The sequence below is a fragment of the Serinus canaria genome, chromosome 4 (genome assembly GCF_022539315.1).
Source record: "Serinus canaria isolate serCan28SL12 chromosome 4, serCan2020, whole genome shotgun sequence".
Taxonomy (NCBI): domain Eukaryota; kingdom Metazoa; phylum Chordata; class Aves; order Passeriformes; family Fringillidae; genus Serinus; species Serinus canaria.
Genome location: NC_066317.1, coordinates 42015824 through 42033934, shown reverse-complemented (window position 1 = coordinate 42033934; position 18111 = coordinate 42015824). Strand labels below are relative to the sequence as shown.

Sequence of the window (18111 nt, the reverse complement as noted above, 5' to 3'; positions counted from 1 at the left end):
GATCATTTGTCTATTCTTAAAATGTAAGACATTGTACTGTAGAATACCCATGCAGTGACACTGTATTTTTATTCTGTAAGAACTATCTGCAACTGTAAGGATGGAAAAAAAGCTTCTTAAAAGTGCAAAATACTCTACCAGACAGCTCTGCATTCATAAATGGGATATTAGACGAGTTCTCTGTACAAATTAGAAATGTATTAAGTTGAATGCCTAACATCTCTAGTTTTGGAAGCTGATAGCACAGTAAGCAGTTTGGGTTTGTTAAAACAAACACTGAAATTTAGCCATTTTATTGGCAAAAGTATGAGTAAAGAGCATTAATTAAAATATTGCTAAATATTACAGTCAATTTGGAGTTTATGGCTGTGTTTTTCAAATCCAACACTTCAAAGTTATGCAGTTACATGCTTTATTAGGTCAGAAAAGATGAATCATAAGCAAAAATCTACTAAACCAGTAAAAAGGAGAGAGAACACTACTTCTCTGGAAAGTAGTGAGAAAGTGCACACTGAATTTTGGGGCAAATAAAGTTATATTTTGAGATTAAGTGTAAGATAAATTTGCTTTTCTAGTTTCTAGTCCAGTTGTGGATTTTATTGCTTATTAGGAGTTTCCTCAACTGAGCTGATCAAGACATTATGTTGCTAGCTGAATCATGCCCTACATGAGTATACAATAGACTAGGTTTGAGCTCTTGAAACTCAGCGTCAGGCTTTACCTAAACTAACATTAGTTCAGTCAAATACCACTAAAAGCAACAAACAGAATGAACTTTGGGCAAAGTCTGACAGGAGCCCAGACTCTTAACAGAAGATATTGAAGTACTCAGCCACAATTAATATGAATATATTTGACACCCAAAAGCTAAAAGACAAAAGCATTAAATGCATGTTATGACTACAGGAAATGTAAAACATACTGTCACAGTACCAGAGTTATAGGTCAGAACTGATTTGCTCACTAATTTCAGACTCAAATTTACAACATCTGCTTGGCTACAGCACCTCTTTCAGAAAGACATCTGCTATTCACTCAGGGGACACAGGGCCTTCCGGTGATCTTCAGTATCTTTCAAAAAGGGCTTTTCAATGAGTAATTAATTACAAGTAGCTTTTAATTCAACAAATACACACTGATTCCCGGGAAACTAATTTAGGCTGCCAACTCTCTTGAAAAGACCTGGAAACTGCTGCAAGTAGAAGCATCATCTGAAGACTTTTCAGTCTCTTGGCAGATAGAAATTAGCTCCAGGTGTCCTGACTGGCACAAACGCCAAAAACAAACCCAATATGCAGTCCTTAAAACTCTGCCAGATTTTGAAACGCCATCTGCCACTTAATCAGCTGTGATTTCTCCCTCTGCCGCATGAGCAGACACACACATCAACACGCTCCGATTACTTCAACTTCTTACACAAACGTACTCTACAGTGATCCACAAGGACAGCTCACACCAACAGGTGACCTACAATGAACGTTCCAGAAAAGGAAGGTTATGTGGGATTCTTCTGTATGTTTGGTTTTGTTTTTTTTTTTAATGCTGCAACACACAACTTCATTCATTACTTATTTTGGCTAAAAAGTAAAAATTACATCCAAGTTTCATTTCCTTTTATTTTTTGCAGACTGTTTAAACCTCCTTAGGTTCCACAGGAAACAGAACAGAACAGACTGTATAGCCTTAGCTGGGTAGCCAGAAGACAGAAAGTTGACAAAACCCAGGAATATAGGCTTTTTTCCATATTCCTTGAAACTAGAGTCAGTGATAGTTTACAGAATTATCCATTGTGCATCTGTTCTTCCCAAAGAACCAACATACTAATATAATGTATAAACTTAAGTTGCACCACAAAAAATATAAAATGCACTCAGGAAACTCACCGGGACCCAAACAAGATAGGCTTTGGTGTAAGTTTCTTCCAGGAGTACCTTCAGAAAGGAAACAAACAAACAAAAAAATTATACTTCAAGGGGCAGTAGGGCTGCCTTTTTTAAGATTCAAGATTCTTTCCACATAAGCTCCTCAAACTTTGCAATTTCAGTTTCTTTCTTCTGATGGCTGACGGCATGATCTACAGCAAGATTTAGCATTATAAGAAACTGTTTGGTAAATGCAGGATGCATTCCCAATTACAATTATCCCATTAGAGCTATTATATTTCATTTAAGTCAGGTAGCAATGTTTCACTTTACTCATTCAAAGAGGACCACAGACAATGAAAAAACTATCATCTATACTGGTATTGTAGCATTTTTTTCCTTCTGTATGCTACAGTTATTTTATTTGCATGGAGCAGCAATAAATTAACAACATTCTCAAATGTGCTAACAACCAAGTTAGATATACATGACAGCCCTGAGAAAGTTAACCCACCCTTCCTGCATTACTTAAAAGTTATGTGAAAATTGACCTACAAACTTTATTATTTTGAAGGATTTGAATGAAAGCAATCTTTTGGACTGCTGGGTGTAAGTGCAAAAGTCACGTGCAAAAGTTTATAAAAGGTCTTTTGACAACAAGTTTCTGCAGGCTTTAGGAATAGTGAGGATCCTATTGCACAGGTTTCCTCAGGAAACAAGCTGCTTTGTACCACCGCTGTACTTGCTCCCCACCTCAGTCTTACAAATAGAGCTTTGCTCCCAAAGTGAAAATTTGGTCTTACAAACCTTGTCCTAAGATTTGTATCTGTTCTTTTGATTCACTCTGTCAGAAATAACTAGTTTTAATTCAAAGTTAAAGGTAAAACAAACATCTGATACAGAAACAAAGCGGAGTAAATATCATCAACAGCCAGGGCTGATCAGCATGCTCTCACAAGAATCTTGCTTAAATTAAACACCAACTTGGCAAAATCTAGCCTACACTGTGTCTTGCAAGCATGCAACCTCATAAGCAGGTGACAGAACATCATTTAACACGCAGATTAATTATGCTGTATTTTTAGTCTTTATGGGATGCAAGCTTCAGGCAGACAGTAGACAATGAATGTCCCTAAAGCAAATAGGTAAGGAACAGAACCTTGCAGAGCCAGTGTCCAATTTGGTGAACTGCAAAGAAAATGAGTCAACTATCCCAATTTTTCTGAAATCATAAAGCAAAGCTGATCCTTCTCCAGCCAGAGAGATCCAAGAAAAAGTGAAAAGTTAACTACCCAACAGCTGATTACCTCTAGTCTCACCAGCTTTCCTTGCTAAGTGTAGAGGCCCAGATGATTTTGGTGTGCACTGGTTCAGTGAAGCAGACCTGGTCTTGGCTCCTAAAAGTAAAAGCTGAGATGAACCTTAAAGTAGAACTATTTGAAGTTTTAAAGTAATTAAAGACATATCTTACATTTTTACATTTAAGTATGAGATCCACAAATCTATTCAAACACAAAAAGAGAAGCCTAGACTATTTAAGCTGTATTTAAACTTATATCTGCTTTGCTAGAACTCATCCTGGAAGAAATAAAAAGATAACTTAAAAGCCTTGTAAGCAGGAGAAAACATTAGTAAAGATTTCATTTAGCACTAAGATCAAGTTACTGAAGTCTCCAAACAGCAGCAAATACAATGCAGCTAAGCAAACACTGGCTGAAAGAGACCTCCAGAGGGCAGATATCAACACTCTCCTTCAGAGCAGGGTCACCACTAAGACGAGATCATCTGACCATGCTTTTGTCTAGATGGGCCTTGCAAACCTCCAGGAAGGGCAGTTCTACAGCACCACTGGGCAAGGATGCATCTCCCACTCTACAATTTGCAAGCATTTCTGATTGCTACATGATCTGGTGCTACTGAGAAGAGTCTGGCAGCATGACCTTTATAGCTGTCCTTTTCAAGTTATTGACTGCACAGGCTCAACTCCCTCAACCTCTTCTCACTGGACAGAGACCCCACCCATCTTATTAAGTCTCCACTGGATCTTTCCAGTTTCAAAACAACCCTCTTGGTCTGGGAAGGACCCAAAACACAACACCACAGTCCAGGTAACACTGATCTGAAGGGGAATACCAGCTTCCTTTGGTCACACTGCTCCTGCAGGTGCTCAAGGCACACTGCCAGGTCACTGAAGACAATGAGCTATGCATAGTTGTGCTGCATGTGCTGGACCCCTACAGAAAGCATCAGCCTGTCAGAAAGCTGTGTGATTCATGTTTGTTTCAAAGGGACTCACAATTTGTGACAAATTCTGTTTCTTTTCACTGTTTACTCTTTTAAAGCACGCCATTACAGCGAGACACACTTGGCAGGCATCTCTTATTTATTCTCCATTATATCAGATACCAGCTTAAAATTTAAGTCTAATGCAGGAGTACAGCATTTAATTAGGTTTTATCCAATTACAATAACCAGTTTACCACAAAAATGGTCAGAAGCAAGCTGATTACAGCTAGGACTTAGGAAAGAGACACAGCAAGCTTATTTATCTGCTCCTATTATGTCTTTAATTTTGGTCAGAGAATGACTTGTCAGTTGCTGTTTGGGGCCTGAGTGGAAGTGTCACTGCTAGCCAATCAAGAGTTCCTAGCTCGAATCAAAATAGGAACCTGAACAATGCTTAATACAAAGTCAGGAAGTACATTTAATGTTTCTTTTAGCATAAGGTGATAAAACACAATTAATAGTCTCATCTCCATTAAAGCTTCTAATTCAGCCCAAGAAGAATATCAAGAAAAAGCAACATGAAAAGCTAAGTTTCTGTGACTCTTCCCTTCAAAAGATGGGACATCTATCTACAGAAGAAGATACATTCTAACAATATCTCATTCAAAATATATCCCCATCCCCCAAGACCCTTTCAGTCCTGAAAAGGGTGAAGATAATACAAAGTCTGCATAAAGACAAGAACAACCATACACTCAGGATAAATTCAGGTATGTCTGTTCTGCAGATTACCAGCAGTGACAGAGCCTGTGACTTGAATTTTCCAAGGGAAAAGAACTCTTTAAAACAACACCAACCCCATGTGATGTCACCTGCCACACAGCAAGATGCATTTAGATCCTGTACCATGCAAACCTGAGCTGTACCACAGCGTAGACCTCTTCATTTCCCTGAAACACCTCCATCAATTATGGCAATACAAAGAATATTTCAGCCTTCCTATGAAGTCTTACAACACTTGAATCACCACTGCTGTGATTTTACCTCCTCTGTCTACAAACAGACTCATATACCTTTTGGAGTTGACCTCAACGAGTGCAATCTAGGTCTTGGTAGTGCTTTCAAAGGGACAGACCCCGAAGTGCCATTCTGGCAGGCTGGTTTTGAAGGCCATTCTCCATTCCTGATGGCTGTGGCACTTGCAGCTGCAAAACAGAATCACAAAGGAATTTGCTCTAGGCATATACAGTTTAGAGAAAATTAAATCATAAGACAAGTCAGTTTTACCAGAGACTAAATAACCTTGAAAGAGGTTTGAGTTTATGGTCACAAGAGAAATTTTTCCATGAAAACCAAAAAACTGAAATTTTGGGAAACATTGTTTCTGTTGTCCAGAAAAAATATGAAAATATTTCTAAAATAAGTACAGATTGAGTAGACTTTGGTTTGGGCTCTACCCAATTATGTATACTAACACGTTAAAGAATAAGAATTCACATGACATTTACCAGAGACAAGAAAAAATTAAGTCACCGTGGAATTGTCACAGCAATGCTTTTCTGTCTAGTCACTGAAAAACAAAAGGGTGGGGGAGGGGGAAGCTTTTGGCATTTATTATCAGGTTTGCCTCAGATAAGTGTTTTAATGAGACCAGTCTTTTTCAAAGGCAATGTGAACTACATGTCTAATATCGTTCATCAAAAGATGGTGCATACAATCTTGGGATTATTTTATTGTCTTTAAACAGACAATAAACCACATAAGTTAACTACTTCAAAAAGATGCTTTTGGCCACTAAATATTTTCTACCACAGAAAGAGGGTTTCCCTTTAACAAACACATGCAACTGAAGCCATCAGCTTTTTTTAAAAAAGGAAGTTGGAGCCTCTCTAAAAACACAAAAGCTAAAAATATTTGCCAGAAAAATCTATACATGAGGAGCAATTTGCATGACACATCAGCAACACAGTTATTGTGTGGGAATCTGACCCTGATCAACACTATATAATTAAAACCAATTCATTTTGGTGAAGCACAAGGCATGAAGGAGTCCTTAACTTTTTTTGTAAATTACTAAATTAAGGATGTGTGCTCAAGAGTTCACTGCAAGCAGTTAACAACTGCCTGCAAGCTAGCATGCTACTTCCTCTTCTAAATCAGCAGCACACGATGGTAGTAATGCTTTGGGTGTGTGAGCAGCCTTCTGGTGCAGGACTAGTTAGGAAACTGTTCTGTCCTATTAAAAACTCCGGAGTCAGCTAACCAGGCTGTGCGCAGGAATTAAAAAAAACCAAAATGACCCCACAAAAACCTCCCAGGTTTACAGAGTTTGATCCCTCCCAGGTTTACAGAGTTTGATCCCTTTTGTATTAAAATTCAGAGCAGCTATTGCAATCCTGAATAAAGATAGACAGGTATGAAGTGATCTCAGTAAAGATCTGAAAACTCAACTTATTAGAAGAATTTTAATGAAGTATTGACTGTACAAAAATGCAGGTCAACTTCTAGGATCAGCTTTTTAACTTTTGAAACACTATTTACTATATATACAATTATTTTAATGTAATTAAAATCTGGAAGGTTAAGGTTTTTTCTTAACCTCAGAGTTAAACATTTTGGTATGTTCAAAGGATAGCATTTTCAGCTCAGCACTAAAACTGAGATTACTGTTAAAAAAAGTCTGGTTTTCAATGCTCAAACTGACTGCATACAAAATATCCATTTAGTAACAATAGCATTTCAAACCTCGTGATTTTTGAGCTTCTCAAATAAGAAGTCATTTTAGAGAAAATAATCACAAAGTTCAAGTGCTCATTAGACAAAAAAAAAAAAAAAAAAAAAAAATAAAGCCCTAATGCTGCCACATGGAATTACCAATCCAAGGACATCCCATAACAAAGGGCTGAGCTGACAAAGTAGCAGCTTGCCATCTTTTTTCCCTGCTAACAGAGGACATACTCCAAACAAGCCAAGCACGTTTTTGATTTAATATTGTTGACAGGGTCACAGTAGTTTGTCATACATTTCATGACACACACAGCATAAGCCTCCCATTCTGATTTTTGTGTGTCCCACCAAACTAATAAAAACACTTAAGCTTCAAATTTTTTTTTCTGAAATTATAACATTGTAGACTAAATGCAGGAAAAAAAAACAAGAACAGCACTGTACTTAGCATTAGAAAACAAAGAAAATTCCTTAGTTCTTTCCAATTTGTTTCAAAGTCTAATTTCATTAACATATGAATTACACATAATCTTAAGTCATTATATTCACAAAACCTTACTATTAGATATAAATAGTTCTCATCAAGTGTAAAAAATTCCCTAAAGAAAAATAATATCACAGAAATTCAGCAGATCAAAACATTACATATATTTACCAACCTCCACAAAACAAAATACATGCTTTAGAATAGAAATAAAAGGAATACAACCTACTTCTCTTCCCAGTAAACGTGGCTAACAAAGGAACAATACAAAAGCTGTAAGACCCCACTACCAGCAGTGTCAGTAAGGTAATATCATAGTGGCTTCCTGAATCAGTCGGTGGTGTTAGTGTAGAATTGAAGAAAATTACAGGAGAAAAATTAGTTTCTGTGCAACTGCGGAGTCCTCCTGGTATAGTCATTTAAAAAAGATCTAAGCAAGCTTAAAGTCTACGAGACTGCAGCCATGTTCAACCTCTCATATTGCTCTTGCTTGGTCTTCGTGAATCGGAGTGGAAAAAATTGTAAGCTTGAAGGCAGTGGACAAAACAGATTACAGCAGCTAGCAAATCAGGCTAAATAAGGAGTCATCTGTTTGGATACTTAATCTGAATACACTCCTTTGTTATGAGGCGCTGACCCCTTCCTTTGTTACATGAGGGAGCAACATGAAGAGAGGACAAAGCTGCTTAGCAACTCCAGATACAGTCCTAAACCTCAGCAGCAAAAGTCAACATGGCTGTCACAGCATCAGAACCGATCCCATTACAGAGCAAGATGCACATGCATATTTTATTACACATACTCTTATTCTTTTGAGGAATATGTTAGGTTTAGTTTAATGAAGGCAGTATGAGGTGGGGAGGGGGCTGTTTTGTGTGTATGCATATGCACATATATAAACTACAGACAAGTGTTAAATCACAGCTCTCTTTCTCAGTCCACTGAAGACAGATTTAAGTGACATCTGGCACAAATAAAAGACCTTTGCCTAGTCTTCAAGATAAAACAGGTGATACAATAGTAGCGGAATATTTTAATGAACTTATTTAAATATGCATAGCTGGGAATAGTAATATGTCTGATAGTCAGCTGTATGTTATTTTCTTAATATTTTTCCCACTCAGAACTCCTAAAAAGTGCTGTAGAACTTTAAAACAAAGCAAGTCATGGTAATATTCTCACTAATTTTAATCAAGCTTGATTTGGTTAGGTCATACACCAGTGTTCACAGCTACCTTAGAAATTACAGACGTCTACCCATACAAAGATTCACATTCTAAAATTAATGTGCCTGTAATTTGATCTACATATTTTGTCCTAAAATGCCAAAAGCAGATATAAACCAGTTCAAGAAAACAGTTAGCATCAGAAAACCTGTAACACACTGTTCCAAATATTATGACAAGTAAACCATTCTGTTCAGACATATTACACTACCTGTAAACACTAAGAGCTTAAAAAGACATGCTGATTATGTAGTGTTTCACAATGGAAGAGAAGTTGTACCAAAATCTCTAATCAACCCAAAATCCAGGGCTCAAAGCTCTTTCAGACAGTATGTCTCAAAAATCAAAGTTCTAAGAGAAGAGGGAAAAAGAGTAAGACCTAGAACTAATAAGTAGTACAATCAGAATTAATACAGGCACTTGTCAGACAGGACTCCCTTTCAAGAGGATTTTTAGCAACAAGCAGTTGACATTGGCTATCAATCAGTTAAAACCCATAACCTTCACATATACTTACAATTAGTGCTGAAAAGACTTTGCTCACTCTGAGCACTGCTAACTGATGAGAGGCTAGGTGTTCTCTCAAGCACTGATCTTCTGACAGGCACTTTGGATTTGGCAAGGGATTTACCAAAGCCAGTCCATGAGGCTGGAGAATTTTTCACTGAGGCATGCCTCTCTCCTGGCAAAGATCCTACACCTGTCAATTAGGGGGGAAGAAGAGGGAGAAATAAGAACAAAAGGAATAGGAAAGAAGCTTAAATTACTGCTTCTTTTGCACATATGCCTAAAAATAAAAATATTTACACAGTAAAAATCCATATAAAATGGCTTAATCTACTTCTTATTGACATGGTAAAAAGTGCTGTAAATGCAGAAAAACAGTTCCAAGGACTTAAAGCCTTAGAAACAAGTCAAGAGCTTAACAGATTTGCCTTCAGTGCAGACATCTGCACATATTAAAAAAGTCTATGTATTTTCTTACCTCACAATATGGTTCACTGTACTGGCAATCCCACAAAAATATAACCTCCATTTCAAAGACAATCTAAGAAAGAATTTTTCTGTTTGTCCCTCCCCAGAACAGATCCACAACCCCACTCCCCTCTGACAGAATACTCTAAAAGATAATATCCTTTCAAGGAATAAGACAGCATGAGAGTATCAAATTGCTTTGTACTCATATAATAAATATGCTGAAAACTGAGTAGTTCCTCAGAACTAGTTTAAAAGCACTTCCAAACCCAAGTTCTTAATTCTGCCAGCTGGTGCAGAAACATTTCTGTATTAAGTCCAGTTTTCATTTGAGCTTGTTGAATATAAAAACACCCAAAAGCTAAGCTAATCAAACAGGAAAAGCACCTACACAAGAGACAGGTGTAGGAGGAGCTCACTCTTGCATTACTAACAAAGCAAATACACTTTCCAGAAAACCTAAGTTTAGACAAATTAGGCTTCCAGTTTTTTCCCTGAAAAGTGTGCACCCAGATTAAAATTTCAGTGGCTCAGAGAAATTATACACACACAGACTTCTCTTAGCAGCTCTGAGTTTAATCCTCTCAGACCCAGTATCAAGATCTTAGTATCAGCTTTCTTAATATGGATAAGAGGTTTTCATTTTTGTACAAAAACAGAGAAGACAGACTTATATTTTTTGGAAAATATTTTGTTATTTATTAACATATCTAAAATATGTTGATTTCTTATGTCACTGCCATTTTCAAGGCTGAAAGTTTATCTTAATGGAAAAGAAGCAACTACAGTGTCTCAGACTTGACACAGAACAATCAAATTTCTATTTAGAGAGAATATCCTTCCCTTTATTCTTGTCACTATAAATAACACTTAAACTTTGCTTAAGCTAGAGAACTGCTGAAATACAACAAAATTAGCTAGTAATTTTACCTTAAGCAACACTAGTTTTACTACACAATTGCTACTCCTAAATACTAACAACCAAGGAACCTGCAATTTGCACCAAACCCAGGAAATCATGACATTAAGGGGATTGCATTAAATTTTAGACAAGAAAAACATGCCCAATGTCTGCCTTTCAACAGTAGGTGGTGTGACAGGATTAGGTAACTTCTCAAAACATCCTGTATCAAGTAGACAAAACCAGGAACAGGACTGGTAAATGAAGGTATGTCCAGGCTCCTTCCCTCAGTTCAATCAATTCAGAAACAAGAGAGAAGCCTCATAATATATACTAAACCTGCATTAGCCTATTACATACTACTGGTCACAGAATATAACACACAAGTTTCAATGAGCAATTCAACAAGCTTTTCATCAGATGTCTCCTCACAGGTACACTTTTATTACCTTTCATTACTATGCAGAACTCTGATTCTGTACATAGCTTTGCTGTAGCCTAGTATTAAACCTCCAAGACAAATTTATCAGCCATACTTTACAATTTTTTTGAAAGTTACTGAAAGGTACAATTGAATATATGGAACGTGCTAAAGAGCATACAAGCTTTGTTGTGCTATGAGAACACCACAAACCACAAATTCATAATTTTAAAAACACCTCTGAAACAGCACTCCAGACAACATAACAGAAATAACTTTGTGTTTGACCAAAAAAGTTTCTGTCCATTTGCATGTCATAGAACAAACCTGACAGCTTTATAGAACTTTCCACAATTTTCTAAAAATTTCTTTATTAATGGGTAAACATATCAGGAAAATAACTAATCCAAACCAGTCAGAATTCCTTTTGTGAATAGCCTCCCAGAAAAACAAGGTACAAACCCAAACAACTCCCCCAAAAAACAAACAGAAAAAAGTGTCACTGTACAAACACTGTGTTAAGTTTGCATGATTTAGTGAGTTAATGTTCTACACTACAAAAGGGAGCATTTTATCAGCTGTATTTAAAGGTGAAGGTAAGATGTTTGATTGCTATTGTGCTGGACTCATTCATCCATTCCAAAACATACAGGAACAAAATCCTGTTTTCTTCACAGTGATTTTCCCTCAAGAGAGGTCAAAGTAAGCATGCAAAAATCTGAGGCTTGTCTAGTACAACATGTTCTCTACATATGATCTGTAGCAACCCAACTTCTCTGCAGAGGCTGCAGCATGGTAGTGCTCTGAGTACAAACCCATCCAGTGAGCAGAGCAATCTCTAGGATGCCCAGTTTCAAAAGCATGTCAAACCTTTTCTAAGCAGATAACCTTCTCTCTTAGTTTTTCTGCTGCTTGGTACTTTCCTATAATGCTTCTATTAAAATAATTACTCAAGCACTCAAATGCATTTTTCAAAAGCCCAGCTTGAGGGAGAATTTAAGTCATGACAAAAGATGATTAAGAAACTACTCTAGGTATTACTTCAGCTAACAGTTTTAAAGTTTTTTTCATAGGTACCATTTCCTAAGAAAGGAGTTACACAGAATTAAATGCAAAGGTTTTGAAGACAGAAGCAGGAAGATATGGAATACAAACTAAAGTATTGGAAATGAGCATAAAAGCAGGATATTTAGTCAACCATTATTATAAACAAAACAAGCAGTAGCATCAAAGTATCAGACTTTCATCAGTTATTTAATCTAGTCACTGAAGTGGGATACCAGAAATACTGCATTCCTCTAGAGTGAACTAATGAGTTGGCAATTCTTTAGAAAAAAATCTCCATGCAACAACCATGGTACTTGAACTGTGTTAAAGTCTCTCTTGTATTGGAATGGAAATAAGCAAAGAACAAAGCTCATTCTTCAAGAAGCTCTGAAGTCAGCTTTCATATCCTTACTCAAATAATCATTTGATCCTTTCATATCAAATGATCTCAAATGATCCTTTCATATCAATCCATCATAGGTGGTTATTGTCAAGAAAAAGTTAAGGCTTCCTTTAAACAGCACTGGCGCCTAAAAAAACCACACAATGACACAATGTTGACATGAGGCAGGCTGTAAAGCCAAATACATATTCACAAATTCTGAAATTTCACGTCCACCATTTCAAAGCACATCAACACATTTTACATCTAGAGCTGAACACTGAGCAACTGGCATTCACTGAGCTACACAGTACCTGGAAATGAGTGGTTGGAAGCCTTTTCCAAATACAAGTTTTGGGCGCACTAAGTGCAAAAAGAGTTTTTTGAAGTATACTGTTTGTTGTTGCTGCTTTTGTTTAAACCTAAAGCTAACACTAATAGTTTTTTTGGCCTTTCAATGCCTAACCTCTTGAAAATGTTGAATTTTGGAATTTTGCTTAATGCATTTCTGATTTTCCCTGCAAGTTTAAAAATCCAAAGGGCTCTGCTTTAAAAATGCTAAACTTCTTAGCTGGCGAAAAAGTCCTGTCTAAGCTCACAGTACAAGGTCTTGATAAAGCACCTTGGGAGCAAACCTCCAAGAAAACATGCTTTTTTGGCACCTATTGAAAAGTGCAAGTAAATAATGGAAAAACAAACTGGACTTTGGTATTGTTTCCAGCAGACTGATCTTGACATACATGTAAGAGTGCCTATGCGCGCCATTTTAAACAGTGTGAGGCAGTAGCAATACTAACAGTTTTCTGATGGCTGCAAGCTCCCCAGTTATTAACTATACTATCTATTATGCTATACATATAGCAGTGTTCCTTCAAGGAAGGAAGACCGGTTACAGTATGTTTTGCAGTTCTAAGGTAATGTCTTTCTAATGATGTCTCCCTTTTAAAGTCTCAAATTACTACCAAAATTACCAAAAAGGCAGGACACAGTTACATTAGGTTGCTACGAATGCTCAAATGCTCACCATAAACATGGAAAAAAAACATGAAATTTCAAGTTATTCCTGGGTCTTGAAATATTTATAGGAGAGAAATTTACTTGTTTAGCAGGTAACAGCTGGTTAGAGAACAGTTTATATACTAAGGCAAGACTCAGCTCTCCATTGATACAGAGCTGGACAGCATTCTTCCCATTCCCCTACAATCCTCAGACAGGTAGCAAGGAACCAGCAGTAAGCTAGTGCCAAAAATCTCACTAGGGTGTCAGCAGCCATGCCACACAGGTAGGTGTTCACGTTTTCTTTCCCTCTCAGCTAAACATTCTTGGACTAAAACTGGAGAATGGATCATCACTACTACAGAGCATTTATAAGCAGTTACCAATGACCAAAACAGCCCTTTTTTTTCCCTCAAATGATCCTACCATCAGAAGAGTGACTGGGGTGTTTTCAGTTAGAGGAGGAGACAGAAAGAGCAGTGTCTCATGTATGCCAACTCTTCAATTTCCCTTTCGCCCCTCCCTGGGTCCAGTTTTGAAATGCGGCAGATTTGCTCCCAGTTAAACCCTTCCACAATCAGAGACTTCCCCATTCCTCATCTTCCTTTCGACCCCTTGCATTATTACCTCTCCAGCACCTAGAAACAGCCCTTCTCTACCCTGGCCTCAAGTTTGAACTCACATCCGCTCTCTCATCTCCTGTCTGCCCATAATGAAGCCTGCTGGATTTAGTCCATCTTAGGTTTTTTCTTTTGAAGACTGAACTAGAGCAGCCCCATGAGAGACCATGCAGTCTGCACAGTAATGCTACCAACCTCCAGTGACTCCAAGCAAAGCCTCTTTCTGGACAGCAGATAGTTTTACACCAGCTTCCCAGGCACAGTAGTGGCAAAGCCTGCCCACTCTGGTTTTGCCAGGAGATTCATAGGCTGCATGCTGACTTAAACAATCCAATCCCAACCACTAGCTTTAACACAGCTGTGGTAAAGCTCAGTCTGTTTAGGAGTACTGGGCTCAAAAAGTCAAACCAATGTACCACAAGGTAAACTGAGGCAAAAGAAAACCACTGGGTTGGTGGATGGGGTTCATCCAATCATGCTTGTCATTATTGTCCAGCTCTCCATACCACACACCCTTCATGTCAGGCACTGAATTTTGTTTGACTTTGATTGCAGCTTTAAAACTCACATTATCTACAAATCTTAAGTTTTCTGTTGCGAGACTTCATGTGTTTCTTGAATGAAAGAGGAAGCTCACTGCAGCAAAACAAATACTAATTTCTTCTGGAAGACAATTATGCGTACTTCCCTCCTCCTTTACACCTACCCTGAGAGAATTCACATCTAAGCAGTACAGGTAAAGAGTTATTGAAGACACACCAGCATGTCCTTGCAAGTAAATGACTAGGCACCAAGAAATTTCCCTGCAGGGAAGTAGTGCACACCTCTCTCCTAAAGGAGAATATTCTTATAGATACATTCACATTTCTGACAGCGTCAATATGCTGACTGTTAGAATCAGTCTCTGCAAGTACGATCACGCTTCTTGGTACAGGTACAGCATATAAAACTTCAATGGGGCTAGTCACAACATTGCTTGTAAAAAGTCTGGGAACATATGGGAAAAATTTATTTCCCTAACTATGGTCACTGATGGCACCTTAAGCAAAGCTGACAGAATGAAATGACCCCTTTTGAAAGCCATATTATCTGAATTAACCATAAACTCAAATATTTCCAACTCCCTCTGCCTCTTCTCTCCCATCCCCTCAAAACTCAGATAACCACATCCAAGTTATACAGAGATAAATAACCCAGCTTGCTTTGAAATCATTCACAGCAACAGATCCCATACCACTTCAGAAAAAAAACCCTTTCACTTTTACTTGTTTTTCAGGGTTAACTTGACTTCCAAAGCTAAATAGGAAGTATTTTATTCCAAAATACATTTTTATGATGAACCCTATGAAAGGCTTGCAAAAACACAAGCTGAACCTGTCCCACAGGAAGAGTTCCTTGTTAATGAAAAGTAACAAAAGAAAATAGGTGTCAAAATTATGGTAAGCTTTTCTAATAGTGTAAGTGGTCAAGCCTATAAGCAAGTTGACAAAGCTACATTCAGATTATATAATTTCATGGCTCCTTTCTGGCTTCAAATTGTGAACTGACCATTTTGTAGCTGAATGATCAACACCTGGGGCAGGAATTTAACAGTCAGTACTTGGCACAAGTAAATATATTGCTCCAGGCAGCTTCCAGCAAACCATTCCTGTTGAGGATGTCCAGGAAGTAAGGGCAAAGTAGACTGGAAACATTACCAGGCAAGTCCAACTCAACTGACTGGAGAAACAGTAAACAGCAAGGCTCTGAGGCCCTCACAATTAACACTGTTTTCTGAACTCTCACAAGCTCATCAACTGGACAAAAGTCCTTCCGGATACATGGTGTAAGTTCTTCCCTAGTTTAGAGAACTGGTTACGAGACACAGAATCACTGCACAGAGAAGGTGTCTGGATGACGATGACCAAAGAAGGAGTATGACACAAGCTTTTATACTATGGACTACAGATCTTATGTTCTGTGGAGACCCATGTTTTAGTTTTCTCCTTCCTATACCTCTGAAGGTAAACATGCAAGTTTTAAGTTCACTTTTAACACAGGCTTTAATTAGTACAGATATTTTAAAGAAAATGAGACTAATGAAACTCACTAATCTGGACTAAGAAGGACAAATAATCATCTTGGGTAAGCTAGTGTATGAAGAACCTGCTTTTAGGATCCATAAAAGAAGATGGCTGCTCTGTAAAAGGAAAGCATAAAAAGACTGGCTGAAACAAAATTTTAAGTCTTATTTGTAGACCCTGGTGCATTCCAGACCTGTTTATGAGAAAATATATGAACACCTTTACAAGTGACTGTCTATTCTAGGATTTTGAGTAAAGTCATGACTGTTTAAATCCAGAGAACCTGGAAGTTATGTTTGTCTTTTTAAATATTTTGTTTCCTCTTGGCAGTATGTCAATCCAGCTTTAAAGTGTCACATGGTAGATAACAGGAATGATACAAGCTGAAAAAATTATTTTCAGTAACTATATTTGGGTTGGCTCCTAGTTCAGTGTCAGAACAAAGACTCAAGGACTGTGAGAATGCTTAGTGGAACTTGTTTTGGTCCTGCTTCACTAGTATTGTGAAAGGCTGTACCAAGAAGTCCTGAATTATCAAGTTTATGTATGTCTCCAGCTGTTTAAAAACTGACTGAAACCATTTGGTTTGAATTTTCCATCTGAGAAGCCTTTCTTTGTGCAATAAACAGCAATAACACTCAACAACAAACTGAGTCTTAATCTGTCACTGCCTGTTCTTTTTAACTATGAAGCTTCTCTCAATCACACACTTAATGTATGATCAAGCCAAAATTCAGCTGCAGGAATTTAGCAATTATGAACTACAAAAAAAAAAAAAAAATCAGTCTTTCAAAGAATCACTAAACCTGCAGACACATCTTCTATACCAGCTGGGAAATTATTTTTCCCATGATTCTGGTAGCTGCAGAACACAGGAAAGGTCCTTCTGTATGATCAACTTGTCATAAGGGAATGGTCTCACTTGTTCAAAAAAATCTTTAAGGAGACACAGAATTCATACTTTAAAGCTTCTCTGTATCCAAGCTTTCAGTGGTCTTGTTATATGCTATGAAAACACCCTCAAGAGAAAAAGGGAGTGACCACTGGACCAGATTAATAGAAATTAGAAGTAAAGTACAGGGCTGCTATACTGCTGAAAGAATACCAGTGACTTAAATCAGATACAAAAGGGTACCTGAAATGTCAAAAAAACCCTCACGAGATAGCAAGAGACATTTTTGTTACACAGATGATCTACATGGTTTCCATTTATTTCTGCAAGTCTTTTAACAGTAAGCAGAGGAACACTATAACTGATACTTTCAGATTCCCAAAGAGTTTCTATTACATAGAAAGCATCTTGACAGAGCTAAGACATGCAAAAGAATGTGAAGTTTCTTACAATGAGAAATAATTTAAAGTAATGGTGTAATTTTAAGGCAGAAGTGGAAATGAAGCTATAGCATATCAGAAGTCTTACTTGCAGGTAAAACTCCTCTCCTTTACATGATTTCAGTTAGCTTGCAATCCGCAAAAGATGGTAAAAAAGGCATTGGTGGCCATATACATTTTTAGATTTACTGTAAATCATTTAGTTTCCTATTTGATGCTCTTAAAATAATTTCCTGTGGCTCAAACTTCAAAGAGCTTTTTTTCAACTGCACAGGTGCTAATATACAGTGGCTGAGGAAGTATGATAGCAGAAAATCATGGAGTGATGTTCCATGGGAACACCAAAGCTCCCCGGCTTCTCCAATTCCCTTTAACTCCTCCCTTCAAATGAGGCAAAGACATGACTCTTCACAAACCATAACACCTCAACAACAATATCAGGCTATTACTCCTCCACACTGGCTATGACACATCCAAATCAGAAGGCTCTGTGTATTTCATGGGAACAGAAACCACAGCTGCTTTGATTTTGAAACTAGTTCAAAGTCATCTACCAGGGCTCCGAAATTATATATCCCTTCCAGTAAAAATGGGTAAGTCAAACATGTTATTCTGTGTCTTGAATTCTAATATATGTTTTCATTGACAGAAAACAAACATAGCAAAAGACATACAACTTGACATCCAGTACTACAGAAACCTACACACAGCACCATGGAAAAGTTACCTGTAGAGAATTCAGATTTTTGTCTTAGAATGAGTGTGTCATCCCCTCTTATGAAGAACGAGATAAACAGAGAAATAATTTTGAGGCATCTAGCTTGCAGCAAATCTGGAAATCTGGTCACA

The 18111-nt window shown here is 37.5% G+C and overlaps 1 protein-coding gene across 2 annotated transcripts in view; it reads right to left on the bottom strand.

The window, feature by feature from the left end:
* The window catches only part of MTUS1 (microtubule associated scaffold protein 1), a 116634-nt gene that overhangs the window by 58207 nt on the left and 40316 nt on the right, over window positions 1-18111 (bottom strand). For both annotated transcript variants that reach the window (XM_030239309.2, XM_018926484.3), the window contains exons 4-7: window positions 9043-9225; window positions 5162-5293; window positions 3170-3259; window positions 1884-1931 (exon numbers count right to left, since the gene is read on the bottom strand). In XM_030239309.2, coding sequence (XP_030095169.2) covers window positions 1884-1931; window positions 3170-3259; window positions 5162-5293; window positions 9043-9225 — 453 coding nt within the window. The remainder of the gene's footprint in view (window positions 1-1883; window positions 1932-3169; window positions 3260-5161; window positions 5294-9042; window positions 9226-18111) is intronic.